General features: G+C 30.9%; 2 protein-coding genes across 2 annotated transcripts; both read left to right on the forward strand.

Moving 5' to 3' along the window:
- Positions 1-714: 714 nt before the first annotated feature.
- On the forward strand, positions 715-1,792 carry LOC107923634 (GATA transcription factor 15). Its single transcript, XM_016853819.2, has 2 exons — positions 715-1,243; positions 1,356-1,792. Exons 1-2 carry the CDS (start codon positions 1,139-1,141, stop codon positions 1,608-1,610), a joined length of 360 nt encoding a protein of 119 aa, XP_016709308.2. The 5' UTR covers positions 715-1,138; the 3' UTR covers positions 1,611-1,792.
- Positions 1,793-13,229: 11,437 nt separating this feature from the next.
- On the forward strand, positions 13,230-14,184 carry LOC107923241 (sulfated surface glycoprotein 185). Its single transcript, XM_016853456.2, has 2 exons — positions 13,230-13,854; positions 13,990-14,184. The coding sequence occupies exons 1-2, from the start codon at positions 13,536-13,538 to the stop codon at positions 14,040-14,042; spliced, it is 372 nt and encodes a 123-aa protein (XP_016708945.2). The 5' UTR covers positions 13,230-13,535; the 3' UTR covers positions 14,043-14,184.
- The last annotated feature ends 3,292 nt before the right edge of the window (positions 14,185-17,476 follow it).

Here is a 17,476-nt window from a genome sequence, read left to right on the forward strand (position 1 = left end):
AAAACAGACAAATGGAAAGTAAAGAGATTAAATTAATAGGGGAAGCATTAGTGGGGAGCAGAGTAACAGTAGCACTACCATGCCACCCGTTTCTTCCTCAAATATGTTGGTGGGAAGCTTGATTTTGTAATATATTAATGGTTTTGGAACCAAACTCACTACAAATTTACAAGTACAAAAGCATGGGTTGAAAGGTTGCAATCCAACTAGTATTGTATGGTGTTCCCTGGATGCACCTTTTTGTCTGGTGCTATAGACAACATATGCAAGCCAACGGGTGGCTGAGGCAGAACATATGGGCCGTGTTTTGTCGGTTGTGGTATCGTTTATCTTTTCATTTGCGGTCTTCGAACAAACAAGACGATTCTGGCAGCCTCTTTCTACTACATCCCCAATCATCATCTGATTGATCTTCACTCAATCACGTCCCCAAAGGCTAAATTTTGATTTGGGACTGAATATTGTTCAATAACTCCCAATGATATTTGAATCTTAAGTCACATTTATCTTACAAGAATTCAAGAATATTTGAATCTCCCAACCTATTATCAGAAAATGTGCATTAAAATAACTCCAATGATTCATTCATCATTTTTAAGTTACTTCCCATGGCTTTTTTTTTTTTTGGTATAAGGTTTGACCGAAGAGCAATAAAGGGAAAAATAGAATATCATGATATTATCACTAACAACTATTCCTGGAATTTATTAGGTTATTCCACTCAATTTTGAGGACACCAGGGGTATTCCGGTAAGTTAATATTAGAACTAGGGTTTCTGATTGTCCTCCTTATAACATATCCCATATGAAACTACGGCTACTCTAATAATGCGGCATCTTTCTTTTCGTATCATGTATATATACCGACCTAGTTTTCAAAAAAGCAATTACAAATTCTCTGTTTCTAAAACACTGTTTCTGCTCTGTTTCTTCCCCTGCCATAAACCCTCCAATTCCATCCTTCTGTTCAATTTCTTTAAACCAAACACTTGTCTAGCATTTTTTACCTCAAAAAAAAAAAAATTGCGGTTCTTGATCAAAAGCTGTTAAGCATCAACTTTGATCATCCCCGTCATTGTGAAGCAGCGAGTTGGTGATTATCTCCTGTTCCTCTACCAAGTTTCGGTCCATCAGAAACATGAATATTTTACAGCAGAGTGAATTCAAGGAGACAAACAAAAGATGCGTGGATTGCAGCACAACAAGAACACCTCTTTGGAGAGGTGGTCCAGCTGGTCCTAGGGTAAAGTTGTTCTATATTAACATCCTTTCGTGATCTTTTTAGTGGCAGTTATGTGTAGTGTTTCAACTGTGTCTGATTTTTGGGTTTTTGTTTGCTTAATTTTGCTGTAAAGTCTCTTTGCAATGCATGCGGGATCAGATACAGAAAGAAAAACAGGGCTCTCCTTGGATTGAACAGAGAGAGTAGAAGCGAAAAGAGTAAAAGGGGAATTGAAGTGAGGCGAAGCGGCATTAAGTTGAAGAGCTTTGGAAGAGAGGTGGGAATGCAGCATATGGTGGGAAATCGGGAATTGAAGAGCAAACTGAGAGAGGAAGAAGAAGCTGCTTTTCTTTTGATGGCTCTATCTTGCGGCTATGTCTATGCTTAGTTAGGAACAGTGAAGCTCTGAAGAGAGTATCAAAATCATAGTGTTGTATTTTCTTTTCAAAAGAGAAAACAAGAAAACCCCATTGTCACCGTCTCGTAGATATAATCAATAGCTTGTGAGAAAACAAGTTTTATTCAGATTATATTTGCTTTATGTTGAAATTATTCATAATTCATTCACAACGAGTATACCGGGATATTTCAAAGAGAGTTCAGTAATAATATAAAATTGCAAAATATAGCATTCGTGGTGTTAATGAAGTCAAATAACAATCTAAACACATCTAATTCCGATCGTAACAATGAAGCGGTGGTAAGAGGGCCACGATAGTAGAGGTAGACTCCAGACTGGGCTGGATTAATGAAGATCACCGAGAACCCAAAAAGGTTGAGCTTTTACTTGATAAATTGATCTCAAAGTTAATTCCAACCAAATGGACGTATCAGAAAAGGCCACAAGCCATTACAAATGGGTGCCACCTCCTCAAGACTCTAAAACACGTGTCCATAACAAGTCTCTCCTCGGTCAATACCTTGCACATTGTTTATTGGTCTATATTGAAGTGTCTCCGATCTAACAAAACCAGATTAAGAAGAAAGAAATGATTCAATCTGGACTAGCACAAAAAAAAGAAAAAAGAAGCAGCAGCAGGAACTAAGGGGAATAGGCATAGCTGCTAAGGAAACACCTGCTGACCCGACAATTCATTCAAAGTTATGGATGGCGAGGCTAGTTGGATATAGGAATTTCAATGGTACTCCAGGATTGATGTTCAAATACGTCGGATAACAGTTACTTCTGTAATCGTTTTAAATAAAAGTTCAGTCGAGTTTAAACATATTATTAATTTATTTTATAGGTGTTTAAGTTTAACTCATCACGCAATATTCAAGTTTGTTTATATTTATAAATAATTAACTTATCATCCATATAATTTTAAATTTTTTTAATAAATTATTAATATTATTTTTAATTTAATATTTTTATATTTTTCATCTATTAAAATTTTTAAATAATTATCTTATAAATTTTTAATATTTTTATTATAATATTATATATTAATATAATTTTAATTTTTATGTGGTAAATACTTAGATAATTAAAATTCATGTGAGTACTTACTAAACTTCCATAAAATTTAACGTGTTGTTTTTAACACGTAGTTTGCAAAAAAATGATCGCGTGGAAAATATTTATGAATGGATTATTAAATCATAAGGTAAGATGGTAAAACGTAAATTTCAATTTGTGGATAATAATGTGGCATGTAGGTAAGTAATGAAGGTGTTAAATAAATAGCCTTTAGAGCAAGCAGTGTTTAAGTGATAATGTCTTAAAAGATTTTGTGGTTAATGATTAGTGATTGAACATGAATCAGTTACGTGATGTTTTGAATGGTGTCTTGAAGTATTTAAGGATTAAGAAAGAAAATTAAGTGGTGTATTAATCTTGAATTGCGACTCCCTTTGTCCAAGTCATCATTTTGATTCGAGTAAAAATTGTTACACAAAGCAGAGCATTAAATTCAATACGCTACCCAGCAACTTCATAACTATAATTTTTCCATGCTTTTCTCAATTAAATCATGGACAGCCATCAATTTTCTTTGTAACCCTCCTCCTCAGACGTTACCTTCCTCGAAGATCCCAAAAACTCTATGTTACTCCACTCCCTCTATCATCCCATCATTCAAGTCAGGTGGTTCGTCATTCCGTCTCTTGACTTTTTTCTTCACCATACCAACTTCGGAATCAGTGGTCATTGGCAAAGTCATCACCAAGTCATAACTCACAACATTACTTATTCTTAAAGATAATAATACTATTTTAGAGAGTTTTGGGTGGGTAAACACATTCTAAGAAAGATTAATTATACTGTTGGCATAATTGCTAAATTGGTCTTTGTGGATATGGTGGGAGTCAACAGGTTGACAACAACCTTTGCGGAATTATAAGAATTCACTGATAGAGATAAAACAAATGGTGATTTTGATATTGTAGGGCTAGCTTGAGTCATTTTAATTTTTGAATCTCGAGTACGTTATGATGATACATTAGCACATTATTAATTACGATTTTAATATTCTAAATATTTTATTTAAAAAGAAGAGAGGCAAGTTGTCAAGGATCTAACCTAAAATTGATATATCATGTTCTTGCCAACCCATTCATATTTCAATATATACCAATTATTTTAGTATTTAAAAGTGAGAAGTTAAAATTATTGCATAAATTTATTCAACTAAACTTCAAATATGTATGGATGAGTGAGACAATTTGGTTTTGTTATATATATACTAATTTTTGTGTAGTAGGATGTATAGATTAATTGATTGGTTAAATTAATGATTTATTTTATAAATATTCATAATATTTTTATTATTTCAAGCGTTTTAATAATTTTTCATTAAATTTAAATTGCTCATAATGTTATGTACATTTTAACTTCTCACTGTAATTGTCTAATCACTCTCTCATCGTATTCATTATTCAAATTCTTAGTATATGATTCACTTCAATGCTTTTATTGTCAAAAATTAGAGAATAAATTATATTAAAACAAATAATGGAAAATAGAATAGAAAATATAAAGTAAAAACAAGAACAATTTTAAAATAGGAAAATAAGGTTAAGTTTTTTTTTAAACTGACAGTAAATTGATTTATAATTTTTTGTTGGGTTTCAACTTTCATTATCTCTGCATGAATTTATTTATAGGACTTTATACATGCATAAAATGAAACGAAGAAAGGTGGATTTTTTGTGTGTGAATGAAACATCATTTCAAATAATTATTTAGAGATACAACCAAACCTCCATGGAGGCATTTTAAAAAATTATGTATCACCATTATTAGTAACAGACATTTTAGCTAGACTATTGGCTGCTTTATTATAAACTTTGGAAACATGTTGAATCGACCATTGTGACAATTTAGCCAATCGAATATTAATTCTCCTAATCAAGATGGAGTTCAATACCTTAGTAGTACTCCCTTGGACAGTTTATAATGCCTCAAGGCTGTCAGAGAAGATAAATATTCTGTCAAATCCCCTGTCAATAGCAATCACCAAGACTTATGAAATGTCCCATAATTTAGCATCTAAAACGGAATAAATGCCCACAAGTCGGTTAAACCTAAGAATCAACTGTCGTATATGTCATGAAGAATTCCTCTGATTGAGGCAATACCAGAGTCCTCTTTTATGGCTCCATCAAAGTATAATTGAATTCAATTCCCAAACATGAGCTGAACTGAAACTGGAACTTGCCTATTGGAGACATTTCTCTTACATGCAGAGCTATATTGTTTAGCCCAATTGTAGGAGATTTTAATCAAATCCTCAATGCTCCACGTAATACCTTATAATACAAAAGAATTCTGGTTTTTCCAAATACGCCAAGCTACCATACCAAAGAAGTATTGCCATTCCATCCCCTCCAATTGTAAATTAAGATAGTTCTGAATATTAGCGGTTATCCAATCATGCAAATCTCTAAAAAAAAAGGAATTATGATTTACTGCTGAAACAATCTGTTTCCATGTGTCTTTAGCAGCAGGACAATTCTGAATAGCGTGGAGAATGCCTTCCAATTTATTGCCACAGAATGACAAGAAACACCTAACCCATAATTATTTTTTAATTGTTGTGGTTTTATTTCCCGTAATTTTCACCTTAATCTTTGTCATCAATATTAAATAATTTTATATTACCTTTTATATTCACATTAAGATGTAGATATATTTTCTTTAATATATTTATGTTTGTATATGAAAATAATTTATTTAAAAATGAATATTTGACTACTTTGAATAGAGGTAGCAAATAAGATTTAATATAAAATAAATGGTTGATAATAAATATATTCACTATCTATTATTATGATAAATAATCTGCTTAGTTATAAATTAATATTATTAATGGTAAAATAAAACTCAAAATAGATTATTAGGATCAATAATAGAAATGCAAAAAAAAGTGTATAGCAGAGTTATTTAAAATATTTAATAACTGGTTTGTATACTATTTTATAAAAATATGATTGTTGATTAGAATTTTTATTATATATAAGTTTAGTTGTAAATTGTAATATTTATTAGCTATAAGAGTATTTAAAAACAGTAATAAAAACAAAATTAAAGTTCAAATCAAATATAAAAATTAACCATTAAAATCAAAACTATAGAGAAAATATAAAAATTAAAATAAGACGGTCATGTAATCCGTAAAAATTTAAGTGATTTTAGTGTACATAGACACAGTTAGTGACACGGTCGTGTGACTCACCATACACGGGCTTGGCTCTCGCACACAGTTAGGAGACATGGTCGTGTGACCCTTATTTTTAAGATTTTTCTCATTTTTTTGTTTAAGTTTTAAATTGATCTTGTATGTTACCAACTTGATTTTAAACTTTTATAAGCTAGATATTAATCTGAAACTGATTGTTTATAAGTTGTATGATAATTAATTATGATTTTGAATTATAAGGTGCTTGTAAATGTTTCGTAATTGTTAATAACACCTTATTGCTCGAGTCTAACGATCGGACTGGGTAAGGGGTGTTACATTTATTATAAATTATATATAATATATAAATGTAAATGTAGAATTAAAACTATAATTAAAATTAAAAAATTACATTAAACTAAAAAATGGACCTGAATATAAATGATGCAACAACCTAATTTTCAGTGGTGTCGGGAACAGTGATTTGAGATCACTAAGTCCAACGAGTGAGTCGAAAATTTAATAAATTAGTACCTATAAGTCAAGTGTGAATATAGAAGTATTTTTGAATTAGTGAATTTGGTGATTTTAAAGAACTAATTAGGTAAATTGAGTCGAAAATAAGGTATCGAGATCTCGACTTCATAAACCGAGCCATAAATATTTTTAGAAATATTTATGGAGTGTTAGTGAGTTACTATTAAAGTTTCGCTAGAAAATTTTAACGTTTGGATAGTCAATTTATTAAAAAGGACTAAATTGAAAAAGGTGCAAAATTTGTTAAATAGTGATTAAATATCTTAAGTGATTAATAAGGAGGGATTTAAAAGGCAATTAGACCCAAATTAAATGGGTTGGACGGTTTGGGCAAGAAAATCTGTAACACCCTGAAAATTTCTACAGTAAGATATTATTCTTAATATAGTAAAATAAGGAAATAAAGTGACAAGAAGAGGAAAAATTGAGTTATGTCACTGGGAAGTATATTATGACATATTGATTCAAGAAAGGACTAAATTGTAAAAGTGAGAAAAGTTTTGTGGTACAAGAGTAAATACTCAAAATTTGAAGGATTAAAAGATCACAAATAGAAAAATGGTTAATTGGAAGGAGAGAGAAATCTAGAAAGCAATAATGATATTAGAGATATTTTAGATTAAATAAATAAATAAATATTAGTTTATTAATATTTTAATTTAATTTTTAAATGATATTTTATTATTTTATTATTATTTTATTTAGTATATATAAGGAAAGAAAGATGAAGAATCATCATCTTTTTCCCATGCACCCAACGTATGAAGAGAAAAGAAAGAAAGAAACTTTCTTTTCTTTACAATTTGGTCCTTTCATAAAAAATCTACCATTTTCACTTAGAAATAAAAAGAATTTCCATAGCCATCAAGAGAGAAAGATGGCAAGAAGACTATGGGAAGCTAGAATATCAAGTTAGATTCAAGAAATAGAAGCTAGAGGAGAGAGAAAATAACGTTAAAGATTGGAAACAATAAGACAAGGTAAGAACATCAAGATTTCCATGTATTTTTAAGTTTGATATTATTGAAAAAGCATGGAAATGAAGCTAAAGTAGAGTTTTCTTATATATGGTTCTATGTTCTTGATATATTAGTGAAGAGAAATAAGAGAAAGTGGTGGGAAATATTGTAAAGAAATGAAATAAGGGTGTTATAAACTTAATAATTAACATTTTGCACTAAAACAGTTTTGGGCAACAACAGTACTCTAAAATTAAAAAATCACCAAAAAATGTAGAAATTGAATTATAGAATGAATAAAATATTAAATTAAATATTATTAAGTCTAGTTTATTATAGAAGAAACTGTGTAAGCAATGGAATTGTGAATCATTAGATATAATAAATTTTGTGAGACAAGATCAGAATGATTTTGGATTCCCCTATTCTGACTTTGAAAAATCATAAAAAAATTGAAAAAAAAATTAGGCTCTTAAAGTTATATGTTTAAAATCCTGAATGAGTCTATTTTCAATAGAAACAAACGAAAACATCATCCGAATCCTGTACAATGAGATAATTAATTTTTAGTAAAGAAGGGTTGGAACTGTCAGACAACAGAATAAGGGTGACTTTAAAGAATAAACTGTACTTATTGCCTATACCAAAAATTCTGAAAATTTTATGGTAAAAATACACATAAGCCTTGTTTCATGTAAAATTAACAGATCTTAATTTTGAGTTCTGTAGATCAAGATATAAATAATTTAGTGATTATGACGCAAATGGACAGTTTTGAATATACATATAAGCAAATAGTGAAATTATTGATAATGTTACTTGTAGCATGTTATATAAATTAAGGATGTGGAATGGAGAGGAGGAGGAGGAAAATATGTATTAATGTTCAGCTAGCATGGCTAATTTGTATGTTTTAGACTCAGGGACTAAAATGAATAAAAGAAGAACTGTAGGGGTAATTTTGTAAAAATGTCAAAACGACCAAAATGGAGGAAATGAATTGTTTTATTGATTAAATTAATAAATTGAATGAAATTATTAATTCGGATCAAGATTGGGTGAAAATCGGGGAAAATGAAAATTTTACCAAAATACCCCTGAATCTTGATATTTCTACAATTTCGCCAGATAAGTTCATGTAACTTGAATTATATTATTAAATGCTTGAAATGTATGTTATTGATGTGAATAATTTGAATGTTCATTGTATGAAAATTGATGAAACATTGATATATTTGATAAAAAGGGGAAGAAATCCTGCTTGAATGAAAGGAAAATTTGATGCATCTCTGAAAAGGAATTGATGGTAAAAAGGATCTAGCTTGGACAGGTGATCCTATCCTGATATAGCCCTCCTGAAGAATAAGTGTAAAATGAATTTACCCTGGACGGGCAATCCGAATTAGGGTCTGAATTTAGCTTGGACTGGTAATTCAGATCCAAGCTCATTAGAGTAATTATCGTTGCAGGGGATTTAGCCTGAACTAGTAATCCCGACAATACTTTATGAGTTTATATTATAGGAGATTTAGCCTGGACTGGTAATCCCGCTGTAAGGATGAGGTTCGCGAGAGTGTGCTTTCTGAAATGAAATGTGTAAGACCATGGTTGAAAGATACCATGGCAACGTGACATGAAATGAACAATACCATGGTTGAAAGATACCATGGCAACATGACGGGAAATGAACAAGACCATGGTTGAAAGATACCATGGCAACATGACGGGAAATGAATAAGACCATGGCTGAAAGATACCATGGCAATATGATGGGAAATGAATAAGACCATGGTTGAAAGATACCATGGCAACATGACAGAAAATGAGTAAGACCATAGTTGAAAGATACTATGGCATCATGTCGAAGATAAATAAGATCGTGGATGAGAGACTCCAAGACATCTATTGAACAACTAATATTCATGTAATATGTACCAGATGACGAATGGTTATATGAATTAGTTAATACAAAATGGTTGCGTGAAATGTTTACAAGAATTGGTCATATGGAAATATATGTACAAAATAGTTGTATGAAATAATTAAGAAGATAGATAAATGAAATAAGTATAGGTACATGGAATTTAATTTATGTTAAGATAGGTCATGGAATTTAATTTATGTTAAGTTTAATATAAACTATTACCAAAATAAATATACATAAGATATATGGAAATGATGGTGCATGAAATATTAATATAACGAAATGAATGATATATGCTTTTGAAGAAATGACAAGAGAATGATATTTATCATGACATGTAAATATGTGATTATATTTGATACGTTGATAAAAGGAAAATTAAGTATATTGAGACGAGTAATAAATTCAAGTAAAACATGTCGAGAAAAATAAGTACGTTTAAGGGACAATATGTTTGATTTTAATTGGTTCCAAATATGAACGTTAGATGAAATAAAATATCTGATAAATAAATCGGAAACTCCGGTAATGTTCCATAACTCTTTTTCGGTGATGGATTCGGGTTAGGGGCGTTACAAAATCAGCAAGAAAATAAGGAGAAATAAGGGCAAAATTGGAATTTTTGCAAATTTAACATATAAAATAAAGACAAAATTGAAAAATCTAGAGATATCATCATTTTTCTTCAGCCAAAACGCCATGTGAGGTCTGAAAGATCTGAAAGAAACTGCTTTTTTTTTCATATTTTGCCATATGTGAGTTCAATTCTTGCTTTTTCTTTGAGATTTTTATGTTTTTGTGACTTTTACAATTAGGTCCAAGTATTTAATTCATTAGTTTTTCATTCTATGGACAAAATTGAAAGTTACCATTGATAATTTTTGGTTTTTTATGATGAATTAACATGGATTTGAAGCTTTAATTTTGTTGTATGATGATTTTATCAAGTAATTTCAATAGAAATTAATTTTAGGACCTAATTGTGAAAAAGTTGTGAATTAAGGTTTAGTGTTGAAATTATGATTATCAAAGGTTGTGTGGTAGTTTGGAATAATGGAATAAAGTGTTAATTGAGAAAAATTAGCTTAGTTTATGGGTGAATTGCACAGGGACTAAATTGTAAAAACTATAAATTTTAGGGTAAAAGTGTAATTTTGAAAATTAAAAGGCATAAATTGTGAAGTGAATTAGAACTAGAATGAATGCTAATGAATGGAAAATTCTATATTATATATTGAGAATCCGAAGATAAACATGGAATAGAGAAAATTTCTGATTAGTCTCTGAATTTCCATAACTTCTACAAATTGGCCCAGGTAAGTTCATATGGTTGAACTTGCATAATTATTTGTTAAATTAAGAACGATATAATGTGTTATTTCATATTTTTTCTATTGAATTGTTAATATTGGGAAATAATGTGAAAATCGAGTTAGAAGTCAAATGGAGGAAAACACAGGATTGAGTACGTTCGTGTTGTGATAAGTGATGTATTGACGGATAAGACCATGGTTGTTCCATGGCAAAATGTGAAACGTAGGTATGGTATTTCCATACTGAGCTATGATATGTAGGTATGGTATTTTCATATTGAGCTATGATACGTAGGTATGATATTTTCCATATTGAGTTATGAAATGTAGGTATGGTATTTTCCATGAGGAAAACCATATTGAGTTGTGCATCGTGGCACTGAGCAAATGATGTATTCAAATCCGTAAGACGACCCTTAATTTGACGAGTATTGGTAAGTGATCGTTGAAGTTAAGTGCGGGAATATGATTTGATATTTGATACTGAGCTCAATTGAGTAGACTCATCATTTGAGATTGTATTTGACAGGAATTGATTGTGTAATATTGTATACTGATTGTTTGTAAATGTTTGGTAAGCTTGTTATTATGAGCCTATGAACTTACTAAGCTTCCGAAGCTTACTTTGTTTGTTAATGGTTTTTGTAGATTTACGTGATATTGGTGGATCGGATCAACACATCATGACACACTATCCAGATTACTTCAGTAAATTTTATTGTGCATCTTAAGGTTTATATGGCATGTATAGGGTTTAATTGAAAGGAAGTGAAGGTGTTATAAACTTAGTTATCAACATTTTTTACTAAAACAGTTTTGGACAGCAACAGTAGTTCAAATTTAAAAATTCACCAAAAATTGCGGAAATCTAATTATAGGTTGAATAAAATATGAAATTAAAGCCTATTGAGTCTAATTTTACATAGAAGAAATGGTGTAAGCAAAATAATTTCATATTATGATATATTTTAATTTTTGTGAGACAATGTCAGAATGATTTCGGGTTCCCTTATTCTGATTTAGAAAAATCATTAAAAATTGTAAAAAAAATAATTATGGGTTATAATTTGTATGATTAAAATAACTAATGAGTCTATTTTTAAAAGAAACAAACGGAAACATCATCCAAATCCCGTATGAGAAGATAATTAATTTTTAGTGAAAAAATGTCGAAACTGTTGGATTGCAAAATAGGGGAGACTTTAAAGAATAAAATTTACTTATTGGCTTGACCAAAAATTCTGAAAATTTTATAATAAAAATATATGTGAGTCTAGTTTTAGATAAAATTAATGGATCTTAATTTGGAGTTCTGTAGCTCAATACATAAATAATTTAGTGACTGTAACTCGAGTAAATAGCTTTGATATGAACATAAATAAATAGTGGAATTATGTGTAATTATTTTGTGAACTCCAATAACATCCTGTAATCATGTTCCGACAATGGATTTGAGTTAGGAATTTTACAAATGATCTAAACGAAGAATTACCAAATAAAAAATTAAACCCTCTCCCTTTTCATCTTTAAATTAAAGAAGGAAAAAAAAACAAAGAACATCTCTTGAAACCCTCATTGCCGCCGCCTTGGTCAGACATTCACCGGTCACTCCAACAATCTTTTTCAGCACCAAATCAAAGTTGACTCCCCCATCTTTTTTTTTTCCCCATGGTTTAGATCTCCAAGAACCGAAAGTAAAGCTTACGAAAACCCAAGGAAAGTCTCGTGATAGAAAATCTTGATTCACCACCATCCACCATCCACCATCAGATCCACGCTGTTCTTCCATATATCATTTCCCTCTAATGTAGTAGCTTCCTCATCATTTCCCTGTTCTTCGTTAGACTATCAAGTGTTTAATTTTAATCGTAAAAAGCATGTTTAGCTTATGCGTTGATTTTTATGTAGATTACATAGAAAATATTAATTGACAAAGTAAAATTGAATGTGTCAAATAAAATAATATGTGAATATCATTATTGCATCCACGTGTCAGATTATTAACACGACAAATGCCAGCAGGAGAACTATTACAACAAAGGCTAATTTCCATATTTTGGTCAATATCTTACTATAGTGTGTATATATATTAGATTTGATTTGGTGTGGAATTTGTAATTAATGCAATAACATATATAATGGTAAGAACTATAACTAAAATGGGAAGTATTTTGAAATTTTAAAAAATTAATTCAAAACTTAATGTTTTCATATATATTTTTGCTTTTCTATAATATATATATATAACATATTTGTTTCAAATTATTTTAAACCACTATATATGTATTTTGCACTATTCCTAACATGATAGTTATTTAATTTTTTATAGAAATAGTAGTTGAAATGTATTTAATATTATTTATATATGAGATGAGTTTAATTATTTATATTTTGTCTAACTCACAACTTAAATTATTCTGTTTTAACTTAATTTTGTATTTATTATTATTAGTTTCAAATTTTTATTATTTATTATATATTAGTTTTACACGTATATATTATAAATACTCAAGTTTCATGCTATGTCATCCATTTATAGTTTGTTTCTGAAATTTAAATTATATATAAATTATTTTGATAAATGTGTGGTTGGAAGAAGTCCAGAGTGTTTTTTTAAGCAGTTTCTATTTTTTTTGTTAACTTCAAAAAAAAAGAAAAAAAAAGGGGAGTGTTGATAAAGGTGCCAGTTAAGAGAGGATGCAGCAGTCACAACTCACAATACATACAACTTATAAGCACTCCTTTCCCTTTACCTTCCTCTCGGTGCTCGTCTTCTTCGTACACCATTATTAACCTTGCTTTCTAAGCTTCTCTTTTATAACAAAAAATTGTTCACCAGTTTCCAAAAATGGCAATGTTTTATCGTATGCAAATGCTACTGCCTGCTTACGCTTTGCTTCTCATCTCATTCACTTTGGCCTCATCAACTACTATAACATCTTCATCCAAAGAAGAAATAAAATGCGATACTTGCACGCCTGTTCCCTCTCCACCGCCACCACCCCCGTGGTAACTGAGTGCCCACCACCTCCTTCTCCGCCTTCTCCTCCTCCGCCATCACCTCCACCACCACCAAATCCGTCGCCGCCACCACCAGCATGCCCTTCATGTGCTTCACCTTGCTCCAGCTGCCGTCCACCACCGTGCTCTGGATGCCCTTCGCCACCCAAACAAGTGGTTCCTTACTTCATATATAGCTACAAGAACCCTCCACCTTCTGAGTCGGCCGCTACCAACGCCCACTCACTTTTAGTCTCCGCCACACTTGTAATCCTTTGGGGTACTCTCAGCTTATTCTCTAACTGAACTACGCATGGGGGAGGAAACATGCATCAAGATATGGTTCTATATTCAAATTGTAGTTTGTGTAGTAGACTAGTAATAATTTTTTTCCATTTCTCATCTGTGTATCTAGGGTTTACCAAATTTGTCCAAGGGCATCGATCAACTAATCTGCTTAGTTGGTGATAATGTGCTAAAGCTAGAAATAAGGTTGGTTTCTTCAAATTAAGAAACGAATATATCGCTTGTGTTTTTTTTCGCTTTTTATCGCTGTAATCTTCAGCTAGCTAAATAATAATACACTATATAGATATATATGGTAACTTTATTCTTTTCGTAGAAAAGTGAAAGGATCTATGTTTATAAATTTCCATGTCAACGTCAAAATATGCCATGCAACGTCCACTTTGCATATATTCCCTGGATAGTGGGTAGTGCTAGTCTGAATTCAACAAATGGGCGAAAAAAAGAAAGGGACTTGATCGCACTCTTCTTTTGATGATCCTTTTTGAGCTGGAAAGTTCCTAGCTTGCTATCTAAATTTGTTTTCGGAATGGCCGATGCTCACATTCATTCTGGCTGATTTCACGAATGGTAATTAATTAACCACAGATGCTTCTGCTTGCGCTTTTTCATAACACACATACTTTAGTTTTAGGGTTGGTTGATGCAAACATAAATAATACGTATATCACTTTCATCTAAACTTTACGAAGTTAACCCAACACCATAATTCTATTACCAAAGATTATTTTTAAAATTTTTTTGACTCAAACGCACTCCTAAAACGAAAAGTAATGAAATCCGTATCATGTTTTCTGTTAAAAAATATTCAAAAATTTTAAACCAACTTTTTATCATTTTCATGTATTCAATTCAACTGTTAAATTAATAAACTTATTTTATTGAAATTTTATATCATATGAAAAAGGTCTCAAACACGTTAAGTAAATATGTATCTACTTCCACGAAAAAGCTTCTTTTTTTGAAAAGAAAAACTCCTTGAAAAGCTTACTGGTTAAATTCTTTATCAGTGCCTCTACCATACAAAAAGTATAGATTTTGTCTTTCTACTTTAATTTAATCAATTTTAGTCAAATTGGTCAATTTTAGTCTTTATACTTTTCAAACTTTGAAGTTTTAGTCCTAACCCAAACAGTAGCTTTTAATTTTGTTTGTTTAAATTCAATTATTAGTCCCACACTATACATACAGTTGTAGATTTCATCCATATTTTCAGTTGGATCATTCCAAGTTGCGAATTTTGAAAGTTCAATCCTGCCACAAATGATAGTCATTAATTCATTACCTGAAATTTTTAGTGAGTAATGTGTAAATAACAAGTTGACATGGCATTACACATGTGATAACATGTTTGGCGCATCAAATTTTGGCAATAAAAAAACTTAATGATTTTAACAATTATCATTTCGTGATGATTGAAATTTTAAATTTTGAGAAGTAAAGGGACTAAAGATGACCAAATTAAAGTACAGGGACTAAATTCACAACTTTCGCAAAATATAGAGACTAATAGTATAATTTAACCAAAGCTTATTAGACTAAAATATTGTTTGAAAAGTGTAGTTAGTTTAAAAAAAAGGTGTAATATAGTATAATAGAATAATAAAGATTTATCTAAGAATTTGAAGAAAATATAAATCTATACATAAGGCCTTATTGGACACATGTTTAACATCAATTTTCTTTTTTAACCATTCTAAGATGATGATAAATTTCAGTTTTAATCTCTCTATTTTATATTTTGATTTCACATAATATGATTTTATATTTTTACATTGAAGTTAGTTAGTCTAAATAGTTCATATCCTTAATTATTCTAATTAAAATGATGATATTAATTTTCATTAAATGCATATTTCTAACACACACAAAAGAAAATTTTGGCATGGTAAGTTGGAATTGATATTTTCAAGACAAAACGACTTCAGTATTTTAACCAGAATAATTAAAGGTGTCAACTATTTTAATTAATTAATGAGCTTATTACTATTGCTAGTGATCAATAGAATACTCTATCTTCTATTGTGTGGTGAAATATTTGAAAGGGAAGAAATGAGTTTATTTTTCAAGGTTGCAGTAGATCCACAACAACTTTGCTCAACAAAAGCTTGATTGGGTAGAACACTTTATTGAAATGCAGCTTAAATACAGGTATTCTATGCGAAGGGAATGGAGGTAAATTGGCTAAAAGGCGCCACCACAAGACTAGATAGAGATAAATTATGATGGAGCATCATTTGGAGACCTTCAAAATTCTGTTGCAGTAGAGCTTCTTCGAGATGTTAAGGGTGGTTGGATCCTTGGGTACCGTTAATAAATTAGTGGCCTTTTTGTGACTAGAGAAGAACTATGGGCTATCCACTAAAACATGAACTATAGCTGCGTTTTTCAAAAAGCGCCGCTAAATGCCACTAAAGCTCAACATAAAATGACGGCGTTGTGCTTAATTTTTTGCGGCGTTTTTCAAAAAGCGCCGCTAATGCTCAACCTATAGCGGCATTTTTTAAAAAGCATCGCTAATGCTCGATCTATAGTGGCTTTTTTTATAAAAGCGCCGCTAATGCTCGATCTATAGCAGCGTTTTTTCTAAAAGCGTCGCTAATGCCACTAAAGCTCAACATAAAACGACAGCATTGTGCTTAATTTTTTTGTGACATTTTTTAAAAAACGCCGCTAATGCTCGATCTATAGCGGCACTTTTTGAAAAACGCCGCTAATGCTCAATTTGTAGCGACGTTTTTTTATCCAAACGCGGCTAAAAACGCCGCTAAAATAGGTTTTACTGTAGTGGGTATAAAAGAATTTTGTGAGAAAATGAAAGTTCTTTGGCTATTCATTTCATAAAGAACACAAGTAGGGAGGGTCAGGGTCCCGGTGCTTCTTTTGGTGCGCAGCATTACACAATTATAAAATAAGGAATGAGAGGTCCTACTATGCCATTTCCATAGAGAGGCTAATCACGCAATGGATTTCCTGATGCGGATGTCCACTACTGAAGAACTTATATTGCAAGAATTTGACCAGCCTTAGGATCGTGCACACTTTGTTAGGGGATAAATGGGAAGCTACTAGCTGTCGCCTTTGTCCTCTATAGTTTCCCAGTCTTTAAGGCCTAACTTTCTATCAAACTATGTCAAATTACTATATAAATACTAAATTCTAAATTTAAACATAGCAAAGGGATCAAATCCTAAATTTACCTATAATCTATGCAAGGGTTTTCCCCAAGACACGTATCCAACTCTATTTTAAGGGTGCCAATTATTTAGACTAATTAATAATATTTTAAAAGTATAAAGATTGTTAGTGTGAAGGGATAGAAATGAATTTATGAGAAATTAACGAAGACTTCAAGGTGTGTATCAATGTGATATTCCGTAATTTGATATGTAAAATTTAGGTAGGTGAAATCGATAGGAGAACTTATCGAGAATCAATTTGGTTGTCCCAAGTTAATTCGATGAGGTCGAGAGATAATCCTAACTAAATCGTCTAATTTGGTAAGATGGTGACCAAGAGGTAAAATTGAACCAATTAAAAGTTTAAGATTTTTAGATCCCTAATTCGAATACTAATTAGTAATATGGAAGTCAACC

The sequence above is a fragment of the Gossypium hirsutum genome, chromosome A11 (assembly GCF_007990345.1).
Source record: "Gossypium hirsutum isolate 1008001.06 chromosome A11, Gossypium_hirsutum_v2.1, whole genome shotgun sequence".
Classification (NCBI taxonomy): Eukaryota; Viridiplantae; Streptophyta; class Magnoliopsida; order Malvales; family Malvaceae; genus Gossypium; species Gossypium hirsutum.

Coding starts and splice junctions, on each gene's coding strand:
- LOC107923241 (XM_016853456.2), top strand. CDS start 13,536: ATGCGATACTTGCACGCCTGTTCCCTCTCCACCGCCACCACCCCCGTG. Junction 13,855..13,989: donor CACACTTGTAATCCTTTGGG/GTACTCTCAGCT, acceptor CTGTGTATCTAG/GGTTTACCAAATTTGTCCAA.
- LOC107923634 (XM_016853819.2), top strand. CDS start 1,139: ATGAATATTTTACAGCAGAGTGAATTCAAGGAGACAAACAAAAGATGC. Junction 1,244..1,355: donor GTGGTCCAGCTGGTCCTAGG/GTAAAGTTGTTC, acceptor TTTGCTGTAAAG/TCTCTTTGCAATGCATGCGG.